A 22938-nucleotide genomic window follows, 5' to 3' on the forward strand; every position below is an offset into this window, starting at 1 on the left:
AGCTGCTTTGATTGAGAAGTGCATGTGGTATTTTGGCTAGACCTTCCTCCCGTGAGGTCACGCTGCAGTAACATCACTGATGATGGCAGCGCTAGTTTATCAATCAACTTCAACTCTTCTAAACATTCTCATTTACATTTTCCCTGCTGCTGGTCTCTCCTTTCGTTTTTGCTCTCTGCTGTGCTTGAGGTGTCAGGCACTTCTTGCTTTTGTTAATACTGATAAAGGGGCTGTGCAACGGCGCTGTGGGCTGATGAATTTGAGTACAGGCATGCCTAGGTGCACATGCACATGAGATGTATGTGCAGCCTAGGTACATCTGCATGCTCAGTCCGTTCTAGGTATCTCCAGGCCATCACACGGACAAGAGGATTGTCTCACTCAAAGAGCTTGGACTTGTATCAGTCTGTTCAGAGTAGTCAAGCTGGTCCTGAGTATATAACTCAGGTTCAAGTGCTAGAGAAATTTGTTAGAGAGAAAAGATATTCAGGTTGCGGTACTACCTTTTTCTTCTGCCGGTATTTTAACTGGTGATAGTAGCGTGAGAACTGCTGCAAAAACTTGTGCCTATGTGTGAAAACAGTACTGCATGCACAAGGCCAGCTATTTATCTTTGCATGAATGTTGTCTGGTGCAAAGGGAAAGCAGATTGGAGCTCTCATTTATTTTTCTTTCAGTAGGTGCCTCTTGTAATTCACTTTTAAGCGCAAAGAAATTTTTCTTCTTGGAATGAGTTTCGTTGCTGTACAGTGGGTGTGGGCTTAGCAGACAAACAACCGGCGTTTCTGCAGGATGATTGATCCTGGGGGACCCAAACATTGCAGATACCGAATTGGATTCATTAGAGGCTTTGCAGCTGATCCTGCAGGCCCAGGGAAGGCAAAACTCCTGTAGAGTTGAAGGAAGATTTCCTGGAATGAGGCCTTTCAGGGAACACAGAAATGGATGGCTGTGTGTATAGCAACAGCTCAGCTTTTCCTGTTGAGATCTTGGCTACTGTGTAACTGCAGGTGTAGCAAAGCACCCAGCTTGCCTTACACTTGTCAGTCAGCCTGTTTATAACAGGCTTTGCTGCGTAGGATCGCCATAGACCTGTAAACAAAAGTGGTGTTTGTTAGTTGTGTAACCCAGCTATTTACTTGTCCTCTTGAAATACTTACATAGACCTGTTTTAGGCTGGGTTTGACTCTTCCACTGCCAGGGTAGTTTTAAGGCTAGGGCTTGCAGCATAGGGAGGTTGTGACCTTTGTATTTAATTCAGTCCTGAATGCCTGGTGTGTTCATTTAGGGGAGAACCTAGGAGAACTGCCTGTTCCAGCACAGCACAGGTGAGTCCTGAAGTGCTGCGTTTCAGGATGTTATGGATTTCATGCCTGCTATGCTTCAAACTATTTCAGAATGCTTAGGATACAGGAACCTTCAAAAAAGTGTCTTGTGGCTGTGGTCTTCTTTTTGCTTGCCCCTCCATTTCTGCATATCGATCTTCTAATTTTGATGACTAGATCACAACTAGAAATAGTTCTTTTGGAGTAAAGGCAATTTTAAATGTTTACTTCTCTTAAAAGAGAATCCCTAAGCAACTAAAAATGTTTCTCTGAAACAGAAGCATCCGTCTCTCATCACACACTATTCCTACCTTTTCTTCATGTTTTCCTGATGCTTTAGCTTAGCATATCCTCACCGAGCAAAGGAAAACCTAGGACTGGAAGCGAGATCCTGACACAGTGACCTCCTTCTGAGCATTACCTTCTTTGTCAGTAGCAGCAGAAGCTGAAGCAGCTCCGCTGGCTCTCAGCACTTGGAGCAGTTTGACATTTTCTGTCTGGCATGGTTTCAGGGCTCATTTTGTTTTGAGCCCGAATGGTGAATGGGATGATGAAAAATGAGCTTGCAAGAACTTGTCCACTGCATCTAATTTTTTGATAAAGCATTTGCAGCAGCACAACTTTGATCCAGTGTACAGCAGAGCTGTTTGTTACGTGCAGGTCTGCAGCATTCTTCAGGACTGACAAAGGAGAGCAAATTTCTCTTTTTTTAATCAATAGAGTAAAAACTGGTAAGTGTCATGCTAAATAGTGAATAATTTAAGGAAATATTGCTCTGTGTAAGTGTGTGTGTGTGCGCAGGTACATGTGCATTTGTGGTTTTATGTGCTGGGGGGTTGTGTATTACATCAGGCAGATACATTAGGGGTAAATTTTTTGTCTTGACTAGAGGGTTAAAGCTTTAACTTGTCTTTGCTAATGCATGTAAATAGCTTTCTTGTCCACTTAATGAGGAGGCTGGCTTGTTATCCTGTACAATGCAGCTGGGCAACGTTCCAGAAGCAGAGGCACTTCATTTCAAAGACAAAGAAGCCAGCTAAGACGTAGGGAGAAGTAGGGAGAAACCTGGAACGTTGCGCTGTGGATTTTTTCAGAGCGATGACTCATTTCAGTTCACAAAGGATTCTGGGCAGGGTAGTGAGAAGTCAGGTTGGCTGATCCATTCCTATGACTTCACTTTGCAGAGAGCCAGGGAGAAGAGGAGTGACACTGCAGAATCCTGAGGCACTGCAGTGGAGAGGTGCTTTGCAAAGACTGTGAGTGCCTTCGGAACACGGGGTGGTGTCAGAACGTGATTCCAGCCGTACCGTGGAAATAGGGCGAAAGGAGAGAGATGTTTTCAAAACACTGTGTGGGAGTTATATTTGTAGTCCTCTTTAGATTCTCTACCTCCACCTCCCCTGTAATTTCTTAACCATTTATTTCTCGTACTTGAGTGAGAATTACGTGAAACAGCATTCCTTTCAGTGGACCTGCATAGATACTGCATTATTTTTTATTTCTGGAAGCCCCTATTTCCTGCTTTAAGAGGTGAATGTTCAGCATATTACTGCCTAAAAGGATGCTTTATTTTTCTTCTTTCAGGTCCTGCAGCAGCCAGCCACCTTCCACAGTGATATAAAACCCCAATATGCACATTGTTGTTACATCACAGCTACTCTGGATACTGTACTGGAGCATGGAACCAGACCATAGGGGTTCAGGTAAGTCCCCCTTTTTTAACATATTGTGTGCTGGGAATATAGACATAGACATTTATTAAAAGATGCATTTGAAAAATATTGTTTGAGGAAACACATTCTAAAGCACACAATATATTAAAAAAAAATACAATCCCACCCTCCTCCTTCCCAGGATAAGCCATCAAAATCTCCTGGACTGAATCCTCTGGGAAAGTTCCGTGCTCCAGCAGAAACTTTTTATGATCATAGTTGTAACACGTGCTGGGATATCACTTTGGATCAGGAGGCAGCTGGCCACAGGACATTAACAAAGAAAAGAAAATTTAAATCACAGGAAATACACAGGATGAATGCATGTAAGACAAGTTTGCTGGCTGTGGGCAATTTAGCACCTGTTTCTGAAAGTTAGTGGCACTTGGTGAACCTGGAGATTGTGCTTTTAGCTGGGTCTGAACAATTAAAGAGATCAGTTTACATGGTGGAAGTTAATAACTGGCGAGGGACTAGAACTTTGTTCAGAGGCAAATGTTTGTCATATGGTTGGTCATTGTTAAGGTTGCTGTGTTTTCTTCAGGCTGGTTAAAATTGGGGTGGTCACATTCTTGAAGTGTTCATGACCTATGTCTGCAAGGGAAGGTATGTTTTGGTGTGCATGCGTTCCGGAAGTGCAGCAGTTGCTGGTCAGTGAATGTGTTACTGCTTTTGTCGAGCACTTTGTTTAAGCTGCTCTTAAACAGGAGTAAATGGACGAATCTTTAATGTATTTTTTTCTTATTGTTGTTAGTCCTCTGATATATGTAACTAACTGTCTAGTAAACATAGCCTGCAACTTTGTTCATAAAATACTCCAGGAAATGTGATTTAAAAGGAGGATTTAGCTATGGCTGAGAAAAGTGCAAGCAACACACCTTCTAATTTTCTTTATTTCAGATTTTGCCAGTAAAATGTGTTATTTTCTGTGTTACTGTACTCTAGTTTGATGTTTTCTGATTAATAACGTAGTTCAGTAAGCAGCAAAAGTAGTGAAGTCAGATTGCCCTTGACAAGGGTTTTTTTTTTTTTTTTTTTACTGGATTTTCTCCTGTCTAGTGGGAGGTGCTGTGCCTGAAGCTCTGTGCAGATGGAGCATGCATAGCAAACACTTAGTTGTAGAATCTCTGTTGTCTAGTGAGACTCGACCTCTCTGGCACATGGCTGCACATAGACTGTGGTTGTGCAAGCCTCATTTCCTGTGGAAACCAGGCTAAAAATAATTTTTAAGGTTTGTCTTGATCTATAGGAAACAAAAGGTTAAAAAGGTGTTGAGAGGCTGGATGGAGAAGAGAAACTGGCCTTTGGCTTCCTGTATTTCACAGGATGCAGAGTGTAATCAGAGAGTCTCTTCCTCATTTCACAGAATAGTGTGTAGAAATTCTAATAAAATATGGCTTTGCACTGTAATTTGCTTAATTTTCCTTCACAATGGCTGTACTGAATTGGTTCCATTTATAAGTCAAGAGGTGATTTTTCAAACAATCTTCATGCAAACTTCATGAGACAGGGAGTTTGACTTCCAGGTCACTTCTTTCCAGCAGCAGAATCACTAATAAAAATTCTATCATCAGTATGTAGTTTATGTTTTAATTGCTGATACGTGGTGCAGAATATAGTCTACCTCATTTTCTCCCGAGATGGTGGTACCCAGACTTTCAGAGAACAGAGACACTAGATAAACTGGCACAAGAGGGATCTGGCTGGTATGTGTTCAGGATATGTGAATTTTCAGTCCCAGCTCTGTTACAGACCGTTACTTTCTCATCTGTATGTTAAGAATAATTATGGTTACCCAGTTTTTCAGAATGTTTTGAAATCCATTGAAGAAATGTGCTATGTAAGAGTTAAGTCTTTATTTTATGTGCTACGTAATCTTTTGTTCTAAGCAACAATAATTTTTTTTTTCCCCACAGAGTTGCGCTGTAAATCCCCAAGGCATAAATTGAGGACAAATCTCATTCATTGTTTGTTATGTGCTTAGACATTTTTGAAAATAAAATGCCACTTAGAACAAAAAGTCTAGAAAACTTTTTTTTTTTTTAAATATTCTTTAGAGAAAAGTTTGGAAAGTGCAGAAGCAATGCTAAAACTATATATATAGTATTTAAACAAAACATGCAGTGAGCTGGTGAAAACTGCTTTCTGAACTCCAGTTTTAATTTAATTTGGAACATAAACATATGAAAGTCAAGGATAGTAATTTGATTTCAAAAGAAAGCTGCTTGAGACGAGCATCAGTTAGAGCTAACAGGAGCCATATGCTAGATGTTTTATGTAAGTGATGTGGTCTTCCAAAAAAAAAAATTAGGAAAAGCATATTTGATTTTTTTTTAAACAGATCTTTCCTAAAGAAGTTGTAGTAAACCTTCTGTTCAACAGGCTAAACAGTATTTATGCATATAATTGATGTTAGTTTATTAAATTGTAAACAAACAATATTTTCTGTTGTTGTGCATCAAAATTTGTTCACTTAACTTTAACCACAGAGTGTTTGTAATTTCCCAGTGCCACAGCATACTAAAGATAAAACTTGGCAAATTAGAGCCTCCCTGAGTTGAGGGAGTTTTGGTTTTCTATCACTAGGTCTGCTGAAGTTTTACAGATGTGTGTTAGCCTTTTTAAACAAGAGCTGGTAATGATCTCCAGCAGGCAGTTATGGACAGCAAGCTATGGAGGTAATTCTGGCACAACAGATGTGAAACAAGAGTTGCCTTGTCGAGAAGGTTGAAAAGCACTCAGTGGAAAAGAATAAGGCTTAACTGGCTATAGTCCCTTATAAAACAGAAAGAAAGACTGCTGCATAAACCAACATTTGTTAGCCATTTCTATTGCATTTAAAGCCATTTAAATTATGATTTTATGGACAATTACAGTCTTCTTTATAGTTAATTAAATGGTTGTTAAGCTCCCAAATATTTGTAAGCAGGATGTATGTTACCCTGACATACTAACTATGGCGTGCTTTGCTAGAGATTTTGTTAACGTTAAGGAACTGATACTGAATGTATGTTTTATATTGATGAGTTATGTGAAGCGTAGTTAGTATTTCAGTGGAAGCTCTTGGCTTGTTCCTGTTGACAAGAGCCCAGCTGGCAGTGGTCATATGTGCAGACTGAAAGTTTTCTGCACAAACCTAGAAAAGCAATTCCATACTGGAGGCCTGCTGTGAAAGGAAAGATTGTGCAAAGTGCAAGGTTACTAAAATCCAGGTAAACTGTATTATTCCCTAACTTCTACCTAGCCAGTTTTAATTTAACGAGTCCCAACTGAGAGTGATCCCAGAGGTGGATCTCTGCAGGCTCTTGGCAGTCAGGGAGGTGGAATAGGCTGTTCCCAAGGGTGACCAGAATAACTGGTTTGAGTTCTTGTCCGAGCATCCCTCTAGGAGAACCTGGGAGGCTGTAGAGTAAACCTACATAAATTATCAGCACTTGCTAGGCTTCATCTATAACCTTCCTTGAATCCCTGTCCCACTTTAGGAAGCTGATTACAATATTAAGGCCCATTCCTTATATCCTCAATATTATTCTGGTTAGCTGTGAGTGGATCATTCTGGGTGCAAGGGAAGGAAAGAGGTCTTTCTCTCGCTCTCCTGTCCTGGTGCCTGCATAGGTGGCAGTGTGAGTGCCTGGCTGGGAATAGGCACAGGGATACTCTTGCCACCATGCTTTGGTCTAAGAAATTGCCAGGTCTTTGATGATCCAGACAAAACGATTCAGGAAGTTAACTGCCCTCACCTGGGTGCCCTTAAAGCTACCTGGGGAGCCCACTTCAGCACCCAGTGAACCTGATCAGCTTAAACTTCAACTGAGGGCAATGTATTTCAATCTGTTTGACGTTGCACTGAACTGAACTTAGCTGTGCTCACAACGACACCCGTGACAGATAATCTCTTTGTGAAGGACAGTAATTTCTTAAATTGCTTACCTAAATCTGCCTAATTCTTATCATAATTCTGATGCTTTTTATACATGAAACTAATCGTTGAAGAAACTAATCCCCTACAACAGAGTGCATGGTGATCAAAGTTGGTAAACTTATGGGTCTGGCTGATCACAAAGATTATCTATGAACAAGTTGAAGCTGACAGCAGATATAATTATTAGTAAATAGTAATATAATAACGGTGATGTTCTTTATCCATCATCTGATGAGACGACAAATGGTGTTTGTTCCCAAGTCATGTGAAAGTGTATCTCACGTTTCCCTCTAAGCTGACTATGATCTTCTTGATTGCCGTTGTCTGTAAAGCAGATATGGCAGGAACTTTTCAGGTGTGTATGAATAAAAAATGTCCAGAAAAGATTATGTTTTAAGATCATCATTCTGTGATCAGCTAAGAATGAGGAGGATCTTGGAGTGCAGTGTTGAAGCTGGAGGAATACTGCTATGTTGGGATGGTGGCGTTGATCTGCTCAGGCCCGATTAAACAGAAGCAATCAGGAGACAGCATAGCACAAATGTGTGTTTTAAATCATTGTTGTGTCTTGGGTACTTGTGTACTGTTGTATACAGCTGGTGTATTAAAAAATACTGCTCATAAGTCTCACTGAAGCAGTTATGCAATTTGCTACTCCCACCAATTCTTTTTTTTTTTCCAAAATGCTGGGGATAATGCAAGATTAAATGCATTTTGATAATCAGTTTTAGAAACTGCTGTTCCTGTTTAGTAGATATAATAGGAATATAGAATTAGTAAGGCAATATTAGATCTTATAAATTGTGGGGGAAAGTTTGAATTTGAATTAATTTCCAGTAATTTGATTCCTGATTTGGTCACAATTTCTGCTCTATGACAGTAGAAATAGGGTGATTTTGCTGAGGTTTCAAAGCCATTTAGGTAAAACTTAATGTCAGGCTATTGACTGACCTGTGGCCAGAAAAGGATTTGTAGTCAAGCACCCCTTGTTCTGTCTGTTACTCTTTATTATTCCTTTTCCACTGGCAAAGAAAATCTTTTAGACTGCTACTTCCCTCTATTTGAGATCGCTGGGGAACTGTTACCACTTCAAGAGGCGGTACAGAGCGGAATCTAAAAGCACTTCTGCATTTATATGCATTATGTTAAAATGCACATGTATGTATGTATGTATCTGTGTAGTCATGGTAGTATAATCAAATTGCAATTTCTCCTGTAACTTTCATTTGTAAGATCTTTCAATGTTTTTTTAAAGTATGGGTTAATTAATTATTTTTCAAAACAATATGAAAAAAAGTTACAACAAAGTTAATCTTCAGACCATCCTGGAACTACTAAAACTTCTCTTCTTAAAAATACGTAGTCCATACAAAGACATTTTACATCAATCTTAAGGCCTCTAAAGAGTGTGATGCACTTTATCAGCTGACTGAAAATGTTGTCCATTAATTTAGCAGCTTTTTTTTTCCTGATCTTTGTTACTCTTAAGAAAAAATATTCTATCAAGTGGAAATAGTGGATTATCAGTACCTCTAGCCTTTGAAAGGGGAGTGAAATCTGCACTTTTATGTCCAGATAAATAAGTGCAACTATTTTGTTTGCGTAGTTGCCAACTAGGATATTCAAGCATGAGGTTTTGCGACGTAAGTCCTAATTTGTAGGCATTTTTCTGAATCCTTACCCTTTGAGAAACTATGTCTGCATAGTGTGTATCTCTCATTTTCCAAAGTTCACCATGCCTGAATTTTGAAATAAGCTGTTGGATGGTTCTGCGTTCTAAGAGTTTTATCCCCAAAGACTACAGAGCTGTGTGTGTCTTCTCCAATTGTATCTCTACATCTGTGTTCTATTTTTAAATAAAGCGCTTCATTGAATATATGTTGTCTTTTTGCAGGTGATGTATCACCCATCAGCATGTCTCCCATCAGTCAGTCACAGTTTATTCCTCTTGGGGAAATCCTTTGCCTGGCCATCTCAGCAATGAACTCTGCCCGAAAACAAGTCACTCAAGAAGCACTAATGGAGCACCTAACAACCTGCTTCCCAGGTAACTGGACATTAATAAATCATTTGCCAGATGGGTGCATGTCTGTAAAAGAGCAGTTAAAAGAATTCCCAATACGTACCCAAAAGGTTACTTGTTTTTTTGGCTTCCTTAAAAGAGGGAGTTTCAGTGTTTAGTAGTTTATTTTTCTTCACTGTTCTGGATGGGAATATTAGAATAATAGTATCATAGAATAGTTTGGGTTGGAAGGGACCTTTAAAGGTCATCTAGTCCAACTCCCCTGCAGGGAGCAGGGACATCCCCAACTAGATCAGGTTGCTCAGAGCCCTGTCAAACCTGGCCTTGAATGTTTCCAGGGATGGGGCATCCACCACCTCTCTGGGCAACCTGTGCCAGTGTTCTACCACCCTCATTGTAAAAAACTTTTTCCTTGTATCTAATCTAAATCTATCTCCCTCTATTTTATCACTGTTACCTCTCATCCTGTCACAATAGGCCCTGCTAAGGAGTTTCTGCCCATCTTATAAGCCCCCTTTAGGTACTGGAAGGCCACTACAGGGTCTCCTCGGAGCCTCCTCTTCTCCAGGCTGAACAGCCCCAACTCTCTCAGCCTGTCCTCATAGGAGAGGTGCTCCAGCTCTCTGATCATCTTCATGGTCCTCCTCTGGACTCACTCCAACTGATTCGTGTCCTTATCAGGGGGCTCCAGAGCTGGGTGCAGTACTCCAGGTGGGGTCTCATGAGAGCAAAGTAGGGGGACAGAATCACCTTGCTTGACCTGCTGGGCATGCTTCTTTTGTTACAGCCCAGGATGTGGTTGGCTTTCTGGGCTGCAAGCGCACATTGCTGGCTCATGTTGATCTTCTCATCCACCAGTACCCCCAGGACCTTCTTGGCAGGGCTGCTGACAATCCATTCTCTGCCCACCCTGTATTTGTGCCTGGGATTGCCATGACCCACGTGCAGGACTTTGCACTTGGCCTTGTTAAATTTCATGAGGTTTGCACAGGCCCACCTCTCCAGCCTGTCAGGGTCCCTCTGGGTGGCATCCCTCCCCTCCAGCGTGTTGACCGCACCACACAGCTTAGCGTTGTCAGTGAACTTGCTGAGGGTGCACTCTATCCCACTGTCCATGTCACCGACAAAGGTGTTAAACAGGGCTGGTCCCAATACTGACCCCTGAGGAACACCGCTCGTCACTGGTCTCCACTTGGACATCAAGACGTTGACTGCATCTCTTTCAGTGTGGCCATCCAGCCAATTCCTTGTCCACCGAGTGGTCCATCTGTCAAATCCACGTCTCTCCAGTTGAGAGACAAGGATTTCATGCAGGACAGTGTCAAATGCTTTGCACAAGTCTGTATTGACTAATGCTGAGATGCTACCCAAAAGTGAAAGGAGGCTTTACGGTTCTAATCTTATAATTAACATGGTGACACGGTGACATTTTCTTTATTCTTAAACATACAGAGAATGAAGTTCTCCTTGATAGGACAATTCATGTGAGATGCATTTTGCAGAGTTAGTTCCTGACTTTATGTAAAAATAAAAAATTACTTGAGGTACTAAACAGCAAACTGTATTGGCATGTTTCTTCTTTCAGACTGGTATCAGAATAAGCTTGTTTGTGATTTTGCTCACAAAATAACCTTCATTATCATCATAGTCAAAAGAGCTTAGGACTTCTTTAGTAGTTACAGAGAACAAAGCATCTGTCATAGCCAGAGCAGACTTATTCCACCTTGTGACTTTCAAGCCAGTTGTAAGCTAACTCATAAGAGCGTTGACGTCATTCAACCAGTTCAAGTGTCATTGTCCAGTCTCCCTAGAGGTAACCTTATGGAGGTCTCTGTATAGAGCATTCCCTCTTAAAGACCAGATTTCCCACATACTGCGTGTCTTCCTCCCACCTAGGACAAGCTCTGAAAACTGGTGTGGCCTGATGCAAGTAATAGAGTCCAATGACAATGATGTGCCTGCTTCAGGGAGAGGTTAAACTGAAAGGAGGTTGTCAGCCTGGTTTCCAGGGGTTTTCAGAGCCGCCTTGGACACAGTTCTGGCTTTTGCTCCTGTGCTACCCTTGCTTGAGAATCTTTAAATATTGTTTGTTTGTTTTGTTTGTCTTTTTTTTAATGCAACAGCTCTCTCCATGGCTGAAGGTTTGGGGAGCCACTTGCTGTGTTCATAAATGCTGGTGTTCAGAAGATATTCTTGACAGCATTTGATAATGTTTATCAAATGGTGAAATGCAAGTATCTTGGATTGAAGATACTGTAACATCAAAAAAAGGAAATCTGTGTTAAGAATGTAGTTGTGAATATGCTGCTTCCCTACTGGCAGTCTATGTCTGAACTTGGTTAATCATGCAAAATGCATCTCGTAGAGACTTAGATTTAAAAGTGTGGTGTCAAAGCACTGGGCAAAGGTTTACTGCTCAAGAGAGCATAGCTTTTTCACTTGTGCTTTGTATGATCCTGGGCAGGATGTTTAACCATTCTGTGCCTCGGTTTATAATTCTCTAAACTGATTGAGAAACTTCTCTGTTGTACCTTTCTACAGCTGTAAAAAGCAGCTGATTAAAAATGCTTCACTAAGAAAACTACTGATGCATCTGTGTCATCTAGGCAACCGAACCATAGCCGTATTTTGATGTCTTGAATTCTTTTGCCTTCAGGGCCTTGAAGGTTACATGGCTTTTGCTACAACTAGTACTAAGTCCTGAGATTTTAAAATATAATTCTGGATCAAGAGCTATGCTTGAAATAAAGAATTCTGTCTGACATGCAAGAATTGCACTTTGGAAAAAAAGTACTGCAAGTATATTTTGTAAATACTGGCTTTCTGTCCCAGTTTGTGATTTTGTTTATCAGGGTCTTTTTTTCAGTATGCTTGGCTGATTCTGAAAATAGTGATAAAAGTTGTAAGGGATAGAATGCAAAGAAGGCAAAGTTCACAGTAGTAATTCCAGTTTAATTCATTTTGATGATTTTTTTACAAGTTATGTTTTCTATAAAGCTATGTACTAGAAGAGGTCCATAGATTGCAAATGTTTTTCCAATGATTCTGTCACTATTTTTATATAAATGTTATTGCATGGTGGAAATGATAATTTATTGGTGGCATCCCTTGGGTTTCCTGCGAGCATGGTTATCAGTTGACTTGGTGTATTGTGATATTCTTCCTAGACAGAACCATACATCAAAAATAATTCAACAGGCTGGATTATTTTGTAGTCTCTGCTTAGAAGAAGCCTGAGGCAAGTTAGCGCACAGTCTCTTGCTGCCTCTTTTTTTTCTACTAACCATGTACATGTGCATTTCTCAAGTCTGAGATTAAAAAAAGGAGAGCCTTATTTTTCCTACCTCACTTCCCAAAACATAAAGAAAATTACTTGGGGAAAAAAAAAAGTAATCTACCATTTTTTTTCCCCCTGTCTAGAGAAATGCCTTTCCCAGCCCTGATATATTTAACATAGCAAATGTACATGTTCTCTCAGGGTATGAGGATTATAGCCAAAAATTTTGTCCTTCCCAATAAACTGAACCTCTTCTTGTGCTGAGTGATATTTTTCACTTGTCTGTCCAAACCCTCTAACAAATCAGCCGTGGCTGTTTGAGCCCTTCTGTTTACTGTGGCTATTTTCAAATATCTGATCTGTCCTCCGATATTCTGATAGGTTATTTTTCTTAATTAGGTGCTGATGCTCCGAGAAAGAGAACATTACCAGTGTAGATGTATCTGTCATTGTCACATAACCTCTCTATATCTCACCCTGTAGCAGCACTTGTCTGTCTGTGTTGTTTACGTTTTAATGAACAGATGCTTCACTGCATTTCATGGTGTGTGTAAATTTCCTAAGACCTCAGATGCTATTCTCAAACTGCCTAAGAATAATAAAGCTCTTTCCTCAGTGCAGGATCTTACACTTGCAGTCTAGCCCTCTAGTTTGCTGAGCCATTGTGCAGGCATAAATCTGGGCCATGGCTCTATCTGAAATAAGGTATGCTAATTATTTATAACATCACATAGCAACCACTCCACATCCTTAACTAGTGTTTCATGAGCCAATCAGAGTATTTCTTTTATCCCTTGTTAAGCCTTAGCATCAGCTCAGGAGAAAATCATTTTAGCAGATTTAACACCATTTAAATACTACTTCAGATGTATTTTTCATGAATTTATTTTATTGAAAAAGTGTGTAATAATAATGCACATCTTATTTGTGGCTTTTGTTATTTGTCAGGGTTTTTTTTTTTCAAGTAAAAGGGCTCCAGCTGCATGTGCTCCTGTTATTCTAACTTAGAATTAAACAATGAGATGTTTGTACAACCCTACTTTATAATTTACTGACCATGGTTTAAATCCCATACATTAAATGTAAATCTTTGAAATCCACTATAAGGAGCTAAGAATGTAACCTCTGTTCCTCTGTTTGGCAGCCAGACCTTCTTATCTCTATGAACCTGGCTGAAGAAAACATCAAGTCTTAGTCTGTGCTGCCTTTAGTGTGGATTTTTTTGTTGTTTTGTTGTTGCTGTTTTGTTTTCTTCAATTTTGTCCACATATTTATTAAAATAATTTTAAGGTGCTCACAATTTCAGTGTAGAAAATACGTGTGTGTATTGGACCTAGACTGCTTTCCAAGCAAACAGTTTTCTGAAAGCTGGCAAATTCCTCTGACATTCACCTTCTTAGCTGTTCACTCTTTAAATATGTGAAATGTATATGTAGCACTTAAAATAAGTGTCTTACATTAACTGAGTTCACTCTAGGTCAGTGTTCTTCATGAGCAGCAAACAAGACATAATCTGTCTGGAAGCTCAGTGGATGGCATAGTAGACTCTCTTGAGATGCAGAAAATGTACATGTCTGATGATTCAGTGTCCAGACAGTTTCTGCTTTTGAATTATTAAACCACTACATAATCTTAAATAACACCACTGCTGTCATGCAATATTTTATATGCTAGAGTCCCTAAACCGCAGTGTTTTTCCCTCTTCTTCCTATTTAATGGGGGGAGAACATAAGACTTCCGAATGCAGTGGGATAGGTTACGTATAGACATGGTGTGGGCAGGTTTCTCAAGAAAAGTCTCGAGAAAGCTAGGAAATCTGTATCTAAAGAGGGAACAATGGGAGCCAGAGCAGTGTCATTGCTCCTGTCCACCATGCAGGAAAGCCTAATTTGAGTTTGGATCTGTTTCAGCTTTTTCAGCTGAAAGAGATCCGAACAAAACCTGCCACTAGCGTTAGCTGGCAATGCTGAGGTCCAAAGATCTGCATCTGCCATCATCGCTGCTGGCTTAGTGAACCACAGGGATGGGAGTGATGAAAGTTACAGTCTCCAACTCCAGAGGCAAGGCTGACCCAATTAACTTTACAGCATCGTTGACTGCCCAGGCACACTAATTGTTTTTTTCTTGGTGTTTATCTACACATTCTGTATTCACAGGACTTAGTCATTTAATGTAACTGCTGTGCATCCGGTGTTTAGAAACTCATTTACCCAGCACATTGTGATCGTTATGGTTTACTGGGTGAAAAATACATATTATTATTTTTACCATGTATTTGAAGTGTATTTTTGCCTAAGTTAGTGTAAAACATTGGAAGATCCATTTCAGTCTCTTTCCCTGTCTTTTCTGTAAACTCCCAGGAGAATGTTCTCCTCTCTTTTATTTTTGTTCTGATGTTCTTGAAACAGTAAGTTTAAAAAAGTCTGTAAGTAAAATAAGGATGAAGGACCAAGTTCTCACAAACAAAGGTAGGTATGTGTTGAGGAATTTCCATGTAAGCTCCTGGAAAATGCAATGGATCAGGCAGGTTGTTTATGTAGAGGCAGGGAGAGAGATTGGCTGCTGCACAGCAAGTACATCTCAGTTGGACTTAGGATTGGACCCTGCAGTGCATTTTTTGCACAGGATGGAGAAGCACGTGAGCTTAACTTCAAGGTCATCTACTTCTTGTGGTGATGCAAGGCATAATGTCAAAGGGATGGTGTTACACAAGCAGACATAGCAGCTCCACTGCAGGAAAGAAGAGGTTAGATGATGACTGCTGGTTATCACAGGAATTGAAATCACTCTTTGTGTTCCTGTGCTTTACTGAAAGCTCATATGAAGGGCAGCCAGCTCTACAGTTGCCACTGCCTTACAATCCAGAGGAAGCTCAGCATATTGTTTACTTCAGTCCAGAGAGATTCAGGACTCTGGGCTAGGGAGGAGTAGTCCTTTTTCCCCCTGCTGTCTGGATTTCAGCTCTTCCCATCTGTTGCTATTTCTGGCATGTTTGCTCATCCAGAAATTCCTGGGGGTCTTTGTTACTCTCTCTAGGATTATGACATAAATTGTGGACACCCACATGAAAAATGGAAAAAATGGATGCTCCTGATTCTCCATTTCATTTGCATATTCTTTCCACTTTTCAGTCTCATTTATTTTCTCAAATTATATCCTTTCTTTACCTCTTTTCCTTCCTGAGTCTAGGTCAGGAAGCCCCAATCTTTCATCTCTGTGGACTGTGCATGGAATATATTTACTGCCCCCACGTAATTCTCCCTGGCACCTTCTCTGTTGTAGCAACTTTCACTCATGTGTCCATCTTATTGCTAACACTTTGCTGTCTCCATTGTAACATTTTTAGTTACAGATATTATTGGATGTGAGCAGTCTGGTCATGTCTCTAAATTCAAACAGCATTCAAAGCCAGACATAAGAATACTTGCTATGTTGCCTGCAGCCCAGTAGCAAGGAGGAGGGCGAGTTCAGGAATTAGAACTTCGCCATTTCTTGTCGCTGGTCTTTTGATGGTGTGTTGGCGATAGTGCCGGAGCCCTTGCTGTCATCCTCATGTTTGCTAACACAAGGAGGTCAGTGAGCTTGCAGGCTCCACCTTTGACATGTGGGAGAAGAGTTGGTGACCAGACACTATGTGCTACTGATGATACTTGTGTTTGTGGCTGGTACACTTACTTGCAATTTTACCATGAAGTGTTTTTGTGAAAAGCATATACTTTGTTGAAATGCTTTTGCATGCATAATTCCATGGAATCTTCATTGTTAAGGACAGTCAGAGTTTGACTTGACAAGGCCCTGACCAACCTAATCTAAGTTGGCCTGGCTATGAGTAGGGGTGTTGGCCAGATGACTTCATGAGTTCCTTTCCAACCTAAGTTACTCTCTGATTCTTTTTTTTTCTTTTCTAAATTAGTTTTGTCAAAAAGAAAACTAAGACCCAGAGCAAATAATATTAACTTTTTTAGTTTAAAATAGACCATCCAAACTTTTGAAAAAAAATTATCAAATTCTAAAAATGCAAAGCATGTCAGTACTAAGCATTTGGTTAAAGTTGAAATGCATTTTAATTCAACAAAATGTGTCGATTGAAGATAGTTTTTTCCACTGAAAATTTTGAAAGATTGTTATTTCTTCATCAGCATAAACGGATTTTTTTTTAAACCAGCTTGTGAACTAAATCTCATTTCCTTGTCTCTAGATGGAACTTATTGCTATGCACGGCATGCTAACTTGTTATTTTATGTAATAAAGTATTGAAGACTCGGCCCTGTACCACTGAACCCAGCAGGAGTACTGGTAGTGGGAATGACCAGGCTCACAATGCCGGATCTACCATGTGGCTAATGTGGTGTTGATGCAGGGTTGTCATACTTGTCATGCTCTCAGTATGTGATCCATGCACTTAGGTAGTGTCCCTCACATCTCATATGAAAGGCAGGGACCTTGGAGAGGCACATTTTTAGGAGCTAAATCTGTAACTTCCAGCATAGTAGAAAAGTCTGGGTAAGATGAACTGTAGCGTTCAAGGCATGTATTTTTTGGAGCAGCTGATGTAGTTGAAACATGTTTTAATGGGAGAGGAAGTCAGTTCCATCAGGTTTGTGATAAAGAGGTGGTTTGGGAGAATGCTTTTTTTCTGTGTAGTGTTCTTCTGTGGAAAAACAACTTAGGCATCCAAAGTAACAAATAGCCACTGTTTTATACGTGACTGGACATTGTAATAAATAGTTCTGGTGAACTGGGATATAAATATTTAGTTGGCAGAAGAATAAAAGTGAAATGTTTCCCCTGACACTCATTGATTTCCAGTGATTCCATCTTGTAGCTTAAGGTCACCTGCACAATGGAAGTGACTAGAAATTCTCTCCTTTTTCTTTTTTTTTTTAACACTCCATTAATGGCCTCCTTTCTATTAATAATTTATGTGTCTGAAGTGTAGGAGATAAGTGGAAAAACAGAGAAGAGAATGCCTAACAAAGTGCTTTGCTGGAGTTGTTTGTTCGGCATGTTTGAGCTTACGCATTGGAGAAAATGGCTTTTTGTTGAGGAGGGGGGAGCCAGAGAGTCCTGCATGGTTTTATACACTCCCTAATATGTGTTTACTGTCATTTCTAGGAGTTCCAACACCCAGTCCAGAAATCCTTCGACATACCTTGAATATGCTTGTACGGGAGAGGAAAATATACCCAACTCCAGATGGTTATTTCATTGTAACCCCGCAGACTTACTTTATAACACCATCTCTCATAAGAACTAACAGTAAATGGTACCATTTGGATGAGAGGATACCTGACAGGTCTCAATGTACCTCTCCACAACAAGGAACTATAACTCCCTCCACCTCAGGATGCGTCAGGGACCGAACACTACCCAAAAACCACTGCGACTCCTGCCATTGTTGCAGAGAAGACATGCACAGCATGCATGCATCTACCCTACAGAGGAAATCAGCAAAAGACTGTAAAGACTCATACTGTCCTCCTTCATTATGTCAGGTCCCGCCTACTGAGAAAACTAAAAGTACTGTCAATTTTTCTTACAAAGCAGAGACGCTCACAAAGCCTAAGGATGTAGAAAAGCAGTCTAAGAAATTTGGACTCAAATTATTCCGATTAAGTTTTAAGAAGGACAAGACAAAACAGTTGGCAAATTTCTCTGCCCAGTTTCCTCCAGAGGAGTGGCCGCTAAGGGACGAGGACACCCCTACCACTATACCTAGAGAGGTAGAAATGGAGATTATCAGGCGCATTAACCCAGACTTGACTGTGGAAAATGTCATGAGGCACACTGCACTAATGAAGAAACTTGAAGAAGAAAAAGCTCAGCGAAGCAAAGCAGGATCTTCAGCTCACCACAGTGGACGAAGTAAAAAGAGCAGGAATCACAGAAAGTCTCATGGGAAATCGAGGTCACACAGCAAGACTCGAGTGTCCAAAGGAGACCCATCAGATGGCTCTCATTTGGATGTACCTGCTGAAAGGGAGTATGACTTCTATGATCCCGTGACTCGATCCCCACGAGAAGGCTGTTTTATAATAGAGCACAAGGGAGATAATTTTATAATGCACAGCAATCCCAACATGATTGAATCTCACTTTCCCATGACACCAGAGTGGGATGTGTCTGGTGAACTGGCCAAAAGAAGAACTGAAATGCCTTTCCCTGAACCTTCCAGGGGAAGCTCCCACTCCAAGGTCCATCGGAGCCACAGCCATACACAGGACAGAAGATCAAGGAATGAGCGGTCCAGTAAGGCTAAAGAAAGGTCTAGATCCATGGATAACTCCAAGGGACCTCTGGGCTCAGCTACTTTAGGCACACCTGAAGACATAGGTGAAGGCTGTAGCCCAGATGACCAAACAACTAGCCAAACTTACATTGACGATAGTACCTTAAGGCCATCTCAGTCGCTCAGTCATCAAAGGGCTCTGATTTCATCTGCAGGCTACAAAGAGACTTGCATCCCTGAAATAGCTAGCGGCAGTGTAGAAACCCCCAGCTCTTGTAGCCTGTTGGAACAAAGCAAGCCTACAGAGAATTTGCCATCATATAGTGAGCTCAACTCCTGCACAACAAAATCTGCAGTTGATGACTATTTTCAATGCAACACATCCAGTGAGACTGTCCTTACTGCTCCATCACCCCTGGGAAAGAATAAAGAGGATCATGACACACTGACAGGGACAGATGGGCTCAAAAAAATGACTCCCACAGAAAGACAGTCTCAACACGTTGCTAGGGAGCCTGGGGTGCACAAAGAGGAGTCCCCAAAGGGCCCAAGCAGCGGTTCCGCGATTGCTGGCCAAAATCCAGAGGTGATCGCAAACGGGCGGCTGGTTCAACACCATAGTGCTGAATCAAGCAGCCTTGATAAAAGGAAAGAAATATTTAGCAAGGATACACTCTTTAAACCTCTGCACAACACTCTTTCTGTGAATAGTTATCATAAGTCTAGCACACCCCTGCTAAAGCCCCATCAAAAGACCCCCTCTGACACATTGCCAGTCAGATGTGAGAAACTTGAACAAGCGATAGTAACCTCAGTCACACAAGTCATGCCCGTTTCACAGAGACAGCAAGAGACAACTGGGAATCAGGAGGCCTCCTTTGACTACTACAATGTATCTGATGACGATGATTCAGAGGAAGGAACCAACAAAAATGCTGAGGAAGAAAAGAACAGGGATGATGTTGGCACAATGCAGTGGCTCCTGGAGAGAGAAAAAGAGAGGGATCTGCAACGAAAGTTTGAGAAGAATCTTACTCTTCTCACCCCGAAGGAAACAGAAAACAGCAACAACCAGAGAGCCACCCACTCGGCCCGCCTGGACAGCATGGACAGCAGCAGCATTACTGTGGACAGCGGGTTCAACTCTCCACGGTAGGACTGTCACATTCATTGCAGCTTTACAGACTAAAAGTTCCGTTTTTAGTTACATGTGTTTGTGATTTTGGTGACAGAACGTAGGGCCATACTAAACAATTTCACACGTTTTCAGACAGTGTGTTCTACAGCTCTGGAATCTGCTATTCAGATGTATGGGTTTCCCACCCTACTGTAAGCAACCAATGACCAGTTCCAGCATTGACTCTGTATTAGTTTGTTTTCTGTTTGCTGAAAACCTCCCTGTATCCTTTGTTTCTGTATTAAACTTGTGTTTGCATTTAGGATAGAAGGGATGAGTTCCTGCATATCCCCTCCCCCCTTCCCTTTCCCTCTGAGATGCCATCAGCAAGACTAATTGGAAGACTAGACACGACTAGGTGGCATAATCTTTGGCTCAGACAAAAAAAACCCAAACAAACATGATTGGTTTGGGTTTGGGATTTTTTTGTTTGTTTTCTTCAAAAATTTTGGAAGTTTATCTATCACCATTCCAAACTGGTGAGACTGGAACAGCCGCTCCCCCCACACAGCTGAAAGTGCTCAGGATATTTGAACTTCAGAGGTGACCCAGTGCTGCATCAGCAGAGAGAGGTGCCTTCCCTGAGATACTTGGGAAGAGAGCCCGGACATTTGTGAGTGGTGGTGCTGGTTAGTCATTTCCATTCCAGGGATCTCAGACATCATGTAAGTCTCAGTGTGCTAGGAGTCTTAGAGGCGTAGGGAGGAGAGAGTGGCTGCTGTGTTCCCTGCTCCAGGGATTTCGCAAGCTCATTTCCAGGTTAAGAATCCTTCACTTGAGCCTTCTTTCTTCTCTCTCTGGCCTCTGACAGTCCTAGGTCCCTGATGGAGTGGAGCCTGCCTGGTTTTGTTTGCCCTGGATAGCAACCCATCAGAGTTCAGAACAATGACTCTAAGAACATAGAAATAATTTACAATGGTAGTTCTCTTATAGTGTCTTACTTAGGCTTAAATTATTTATTGCCTGTGTTTAAAAATAAAACCTCCAAGACTGGATTTGTATCAGGTGAAAGAAAATGGGTTTCAGGGTTTTTTTTTTGTTGGCTTTTCCCCTCAGCCCCCCTGTAAAAGTTTTTTCACTCTATAGCAAAGGCTCTCAGAAATGCATGTGAAGGGTTTCCCGCTTCTACACGGGACTAAATTTCATTTTCAGTTAAAGTCATGACTGGAATAAATTCCTTTGGATTTGATGGCTACTCCCACTTGATGTTAATGACAAGGCAGCAATTATTGGGCCTGCTGCAGCATGCAGTGATCATTGAACTAGAGCAGGCTTTTAACATCCATACAATTTTTCTGAGTAAAAAATTTGAAAAGTAATTTGAGTAAATTATTAAGCTGGACTCACTTACACTGAGTCCAGCTTAAAAAAAGAAAGTTAAGGTTTTGAATTTGTTCCTGTTGATAGTTCTGCAGATGCTTGGCATCTTTTTCACATACAGCTGTCGTATGAGGCTATTTGCACTGTTCTTTTTTAAATTTAATCTCTTCTTTTACTTGAAGTGCTATGCTTGCAGTCAGTTTTTGTGAGGGAGAATACAGCGGAGTTTGCTTCTTGCCCAGGCTGTCTCACTCCGCAGAGTGCGTTTCACCTCCAGAATAGGATGTCAACTGGATAAAAATAAGTTCGTAGACTACTATTTTATTAGCTGTATGCTACCTGAATATCAGGCTTATGTTTCTGGTTAATGCAAAGGCATACATTTCCTTCCCTAATTGTTTACACAAAAGCTAAAATTTTTGTTGATGTTAAACTTAGCTAGCAAGGGAAGATAACATGGCGGGCATACTGGATTTAGTGCTGCTGTACCACTTTGTTTATATCAAAAGGGAAACAGATAAGCAGCTTTTAATAATGATTGTGTTCCACACATCTCGCTTTTTTTTTATTTTACTATTTACTTATTAACAAATGTCTTTTTTTTTGCAAGGCCACATAAAGTAAGCTTTAGGGGAAAAAAATTTGAAAAGGCAACAAAAAGCAACATTCTGTAGGGGCTTTTTGTGTATTTGTTTTGTAAGATCAGCATATAGTCTGGATATTTCAAATGCTTTTTCATGAGTTTTGCTTGAAGATGCTTAAATTGGATTATTTTTCTGAGTTTTTGTCACTCCTCAGTCTATAAAAACAAATTGAGCAGAGGGTGAATTCAGCCCTTTGGCTATATTTATAATGCTGTTATTACTCTTCTGCCTTATAACAAAAAATCTACTCCACAGCCCTTTTCCAGGAAATAAAAAAAAAGCCATCCAGCATCCGTCTGATAAGATTCACCTAGATCTAACAGTGTCCCTTAGCAGATGCTTAGGGAAAAGTGTAAGAACAGGATGTGCATGTGGTGATATTCCTCAGGTGTACCCTTCTAGCCTCCACTGATGGTGTAACTCCCGACTTCCTGAGGTGTGGTAGTATCTTTTCATTTAAACTGAAGTGTGAAAGGTTGCTTGGGGAATTAAAATTACCAATTCTGTACTGCGAAAGAAAAAGTATATTTTTGAAGTGTGACAAATTGAAAAAAAAAAAAGGGTATTTTTAAAAAAAAACCAGGATGTAGTTAAAGAGATTTGCAATGGTCATTTGACTTCAAAAGTACTTTATGTGCAAAATTCGTGAACACATCAGTATTTGGGAAACAGCCTCACAGTATTTTGTTTAGTGCTTTTATGCAAGTTGTATATAGTAAATGTTAGCTGGAAATATTATTTTTTCTCCTTTATTTTTAGAACTTGTATGATACCGCTGCTCGTTTGTCGCCTAAAGAAAGAGATAATTTTAGCATTAGTCTGCATGCAAAATTCTTACTGCAGTCTTTGAGTGTACGTGTTGTAATGGTCAGTTTGTAATACCAAAATTGAAAATGTTTGTAGATCTGGAATTGGTGGTCCCATAAAGAATGATACAATACTGAATGATCTCTGAAAAACAAAGGTTGCATCTATTTTCATTAAAAAGCAAAGGGAGAGGAATAAAAAATCAGCAATAGAAGTGCACCATACGTCATTGCAGCTTCCAGAGATCGCTTACTATGTGCGTCACCCATCGTAGCTGTTTGAAACTACTGACAATAGGGCGAGAATTGGCAGAAAATGATCAGAACCGTTTTGATCAATTTGAAAGATCTACAGGAGTTTCCTTAAAAGCATCATTGAGTTTCTAGATTCGGTCAGTTTAAGATGATTTAAATCTGCCCCACCACTAAACAAGGTGTTTCTTCCTTCCCCGCTGCCACGCACTGACACATTTCTCCCCTATCACATCCAAAGCTGTGCATTC

General features: G+C 40.6%; 1 protein-coding gene across 2 annotated transcripts in view; it reads left to right on the forward strand.

The window, feature by feature from the left end:
* The window catches only part of STOX2 (storkhead box 2), a 149430-nt gene that overhangs the window by 119467 nt on the left and 7025 nt on the right, over window positions 1-22938 (forward strand). For both annotated transcript variants that reach the window (XM_086747369.1, XM_086747370.1), the window contains exons 2-3: window positions 8854-9006; window positions 17375-19640. In XM_086747369.1, the coding sequence (XP_086603495.1) occupies window positions 8854-9006; window positions 17375-19640 (2419 nt within the window). The remainder of the gene's footprint in view (window positions 1-8853; window positions 9007-17374; window positions 19641-22938) is intronic.

This window comes from Chlamydotis macqueenii, chromosome 4, assembly GCF_036417535.1.
Source record: "Chlamydotis macqueenii isolate bChlMac1 chromosome 4, bChlMac1.mat, whole genome shotgun sequence".
NCBI lineage: Eukaryota > Metazoa > Chordata > Aves > Otidiformes > Otididae > Chlamydotis > Chlamydotis macqueenii.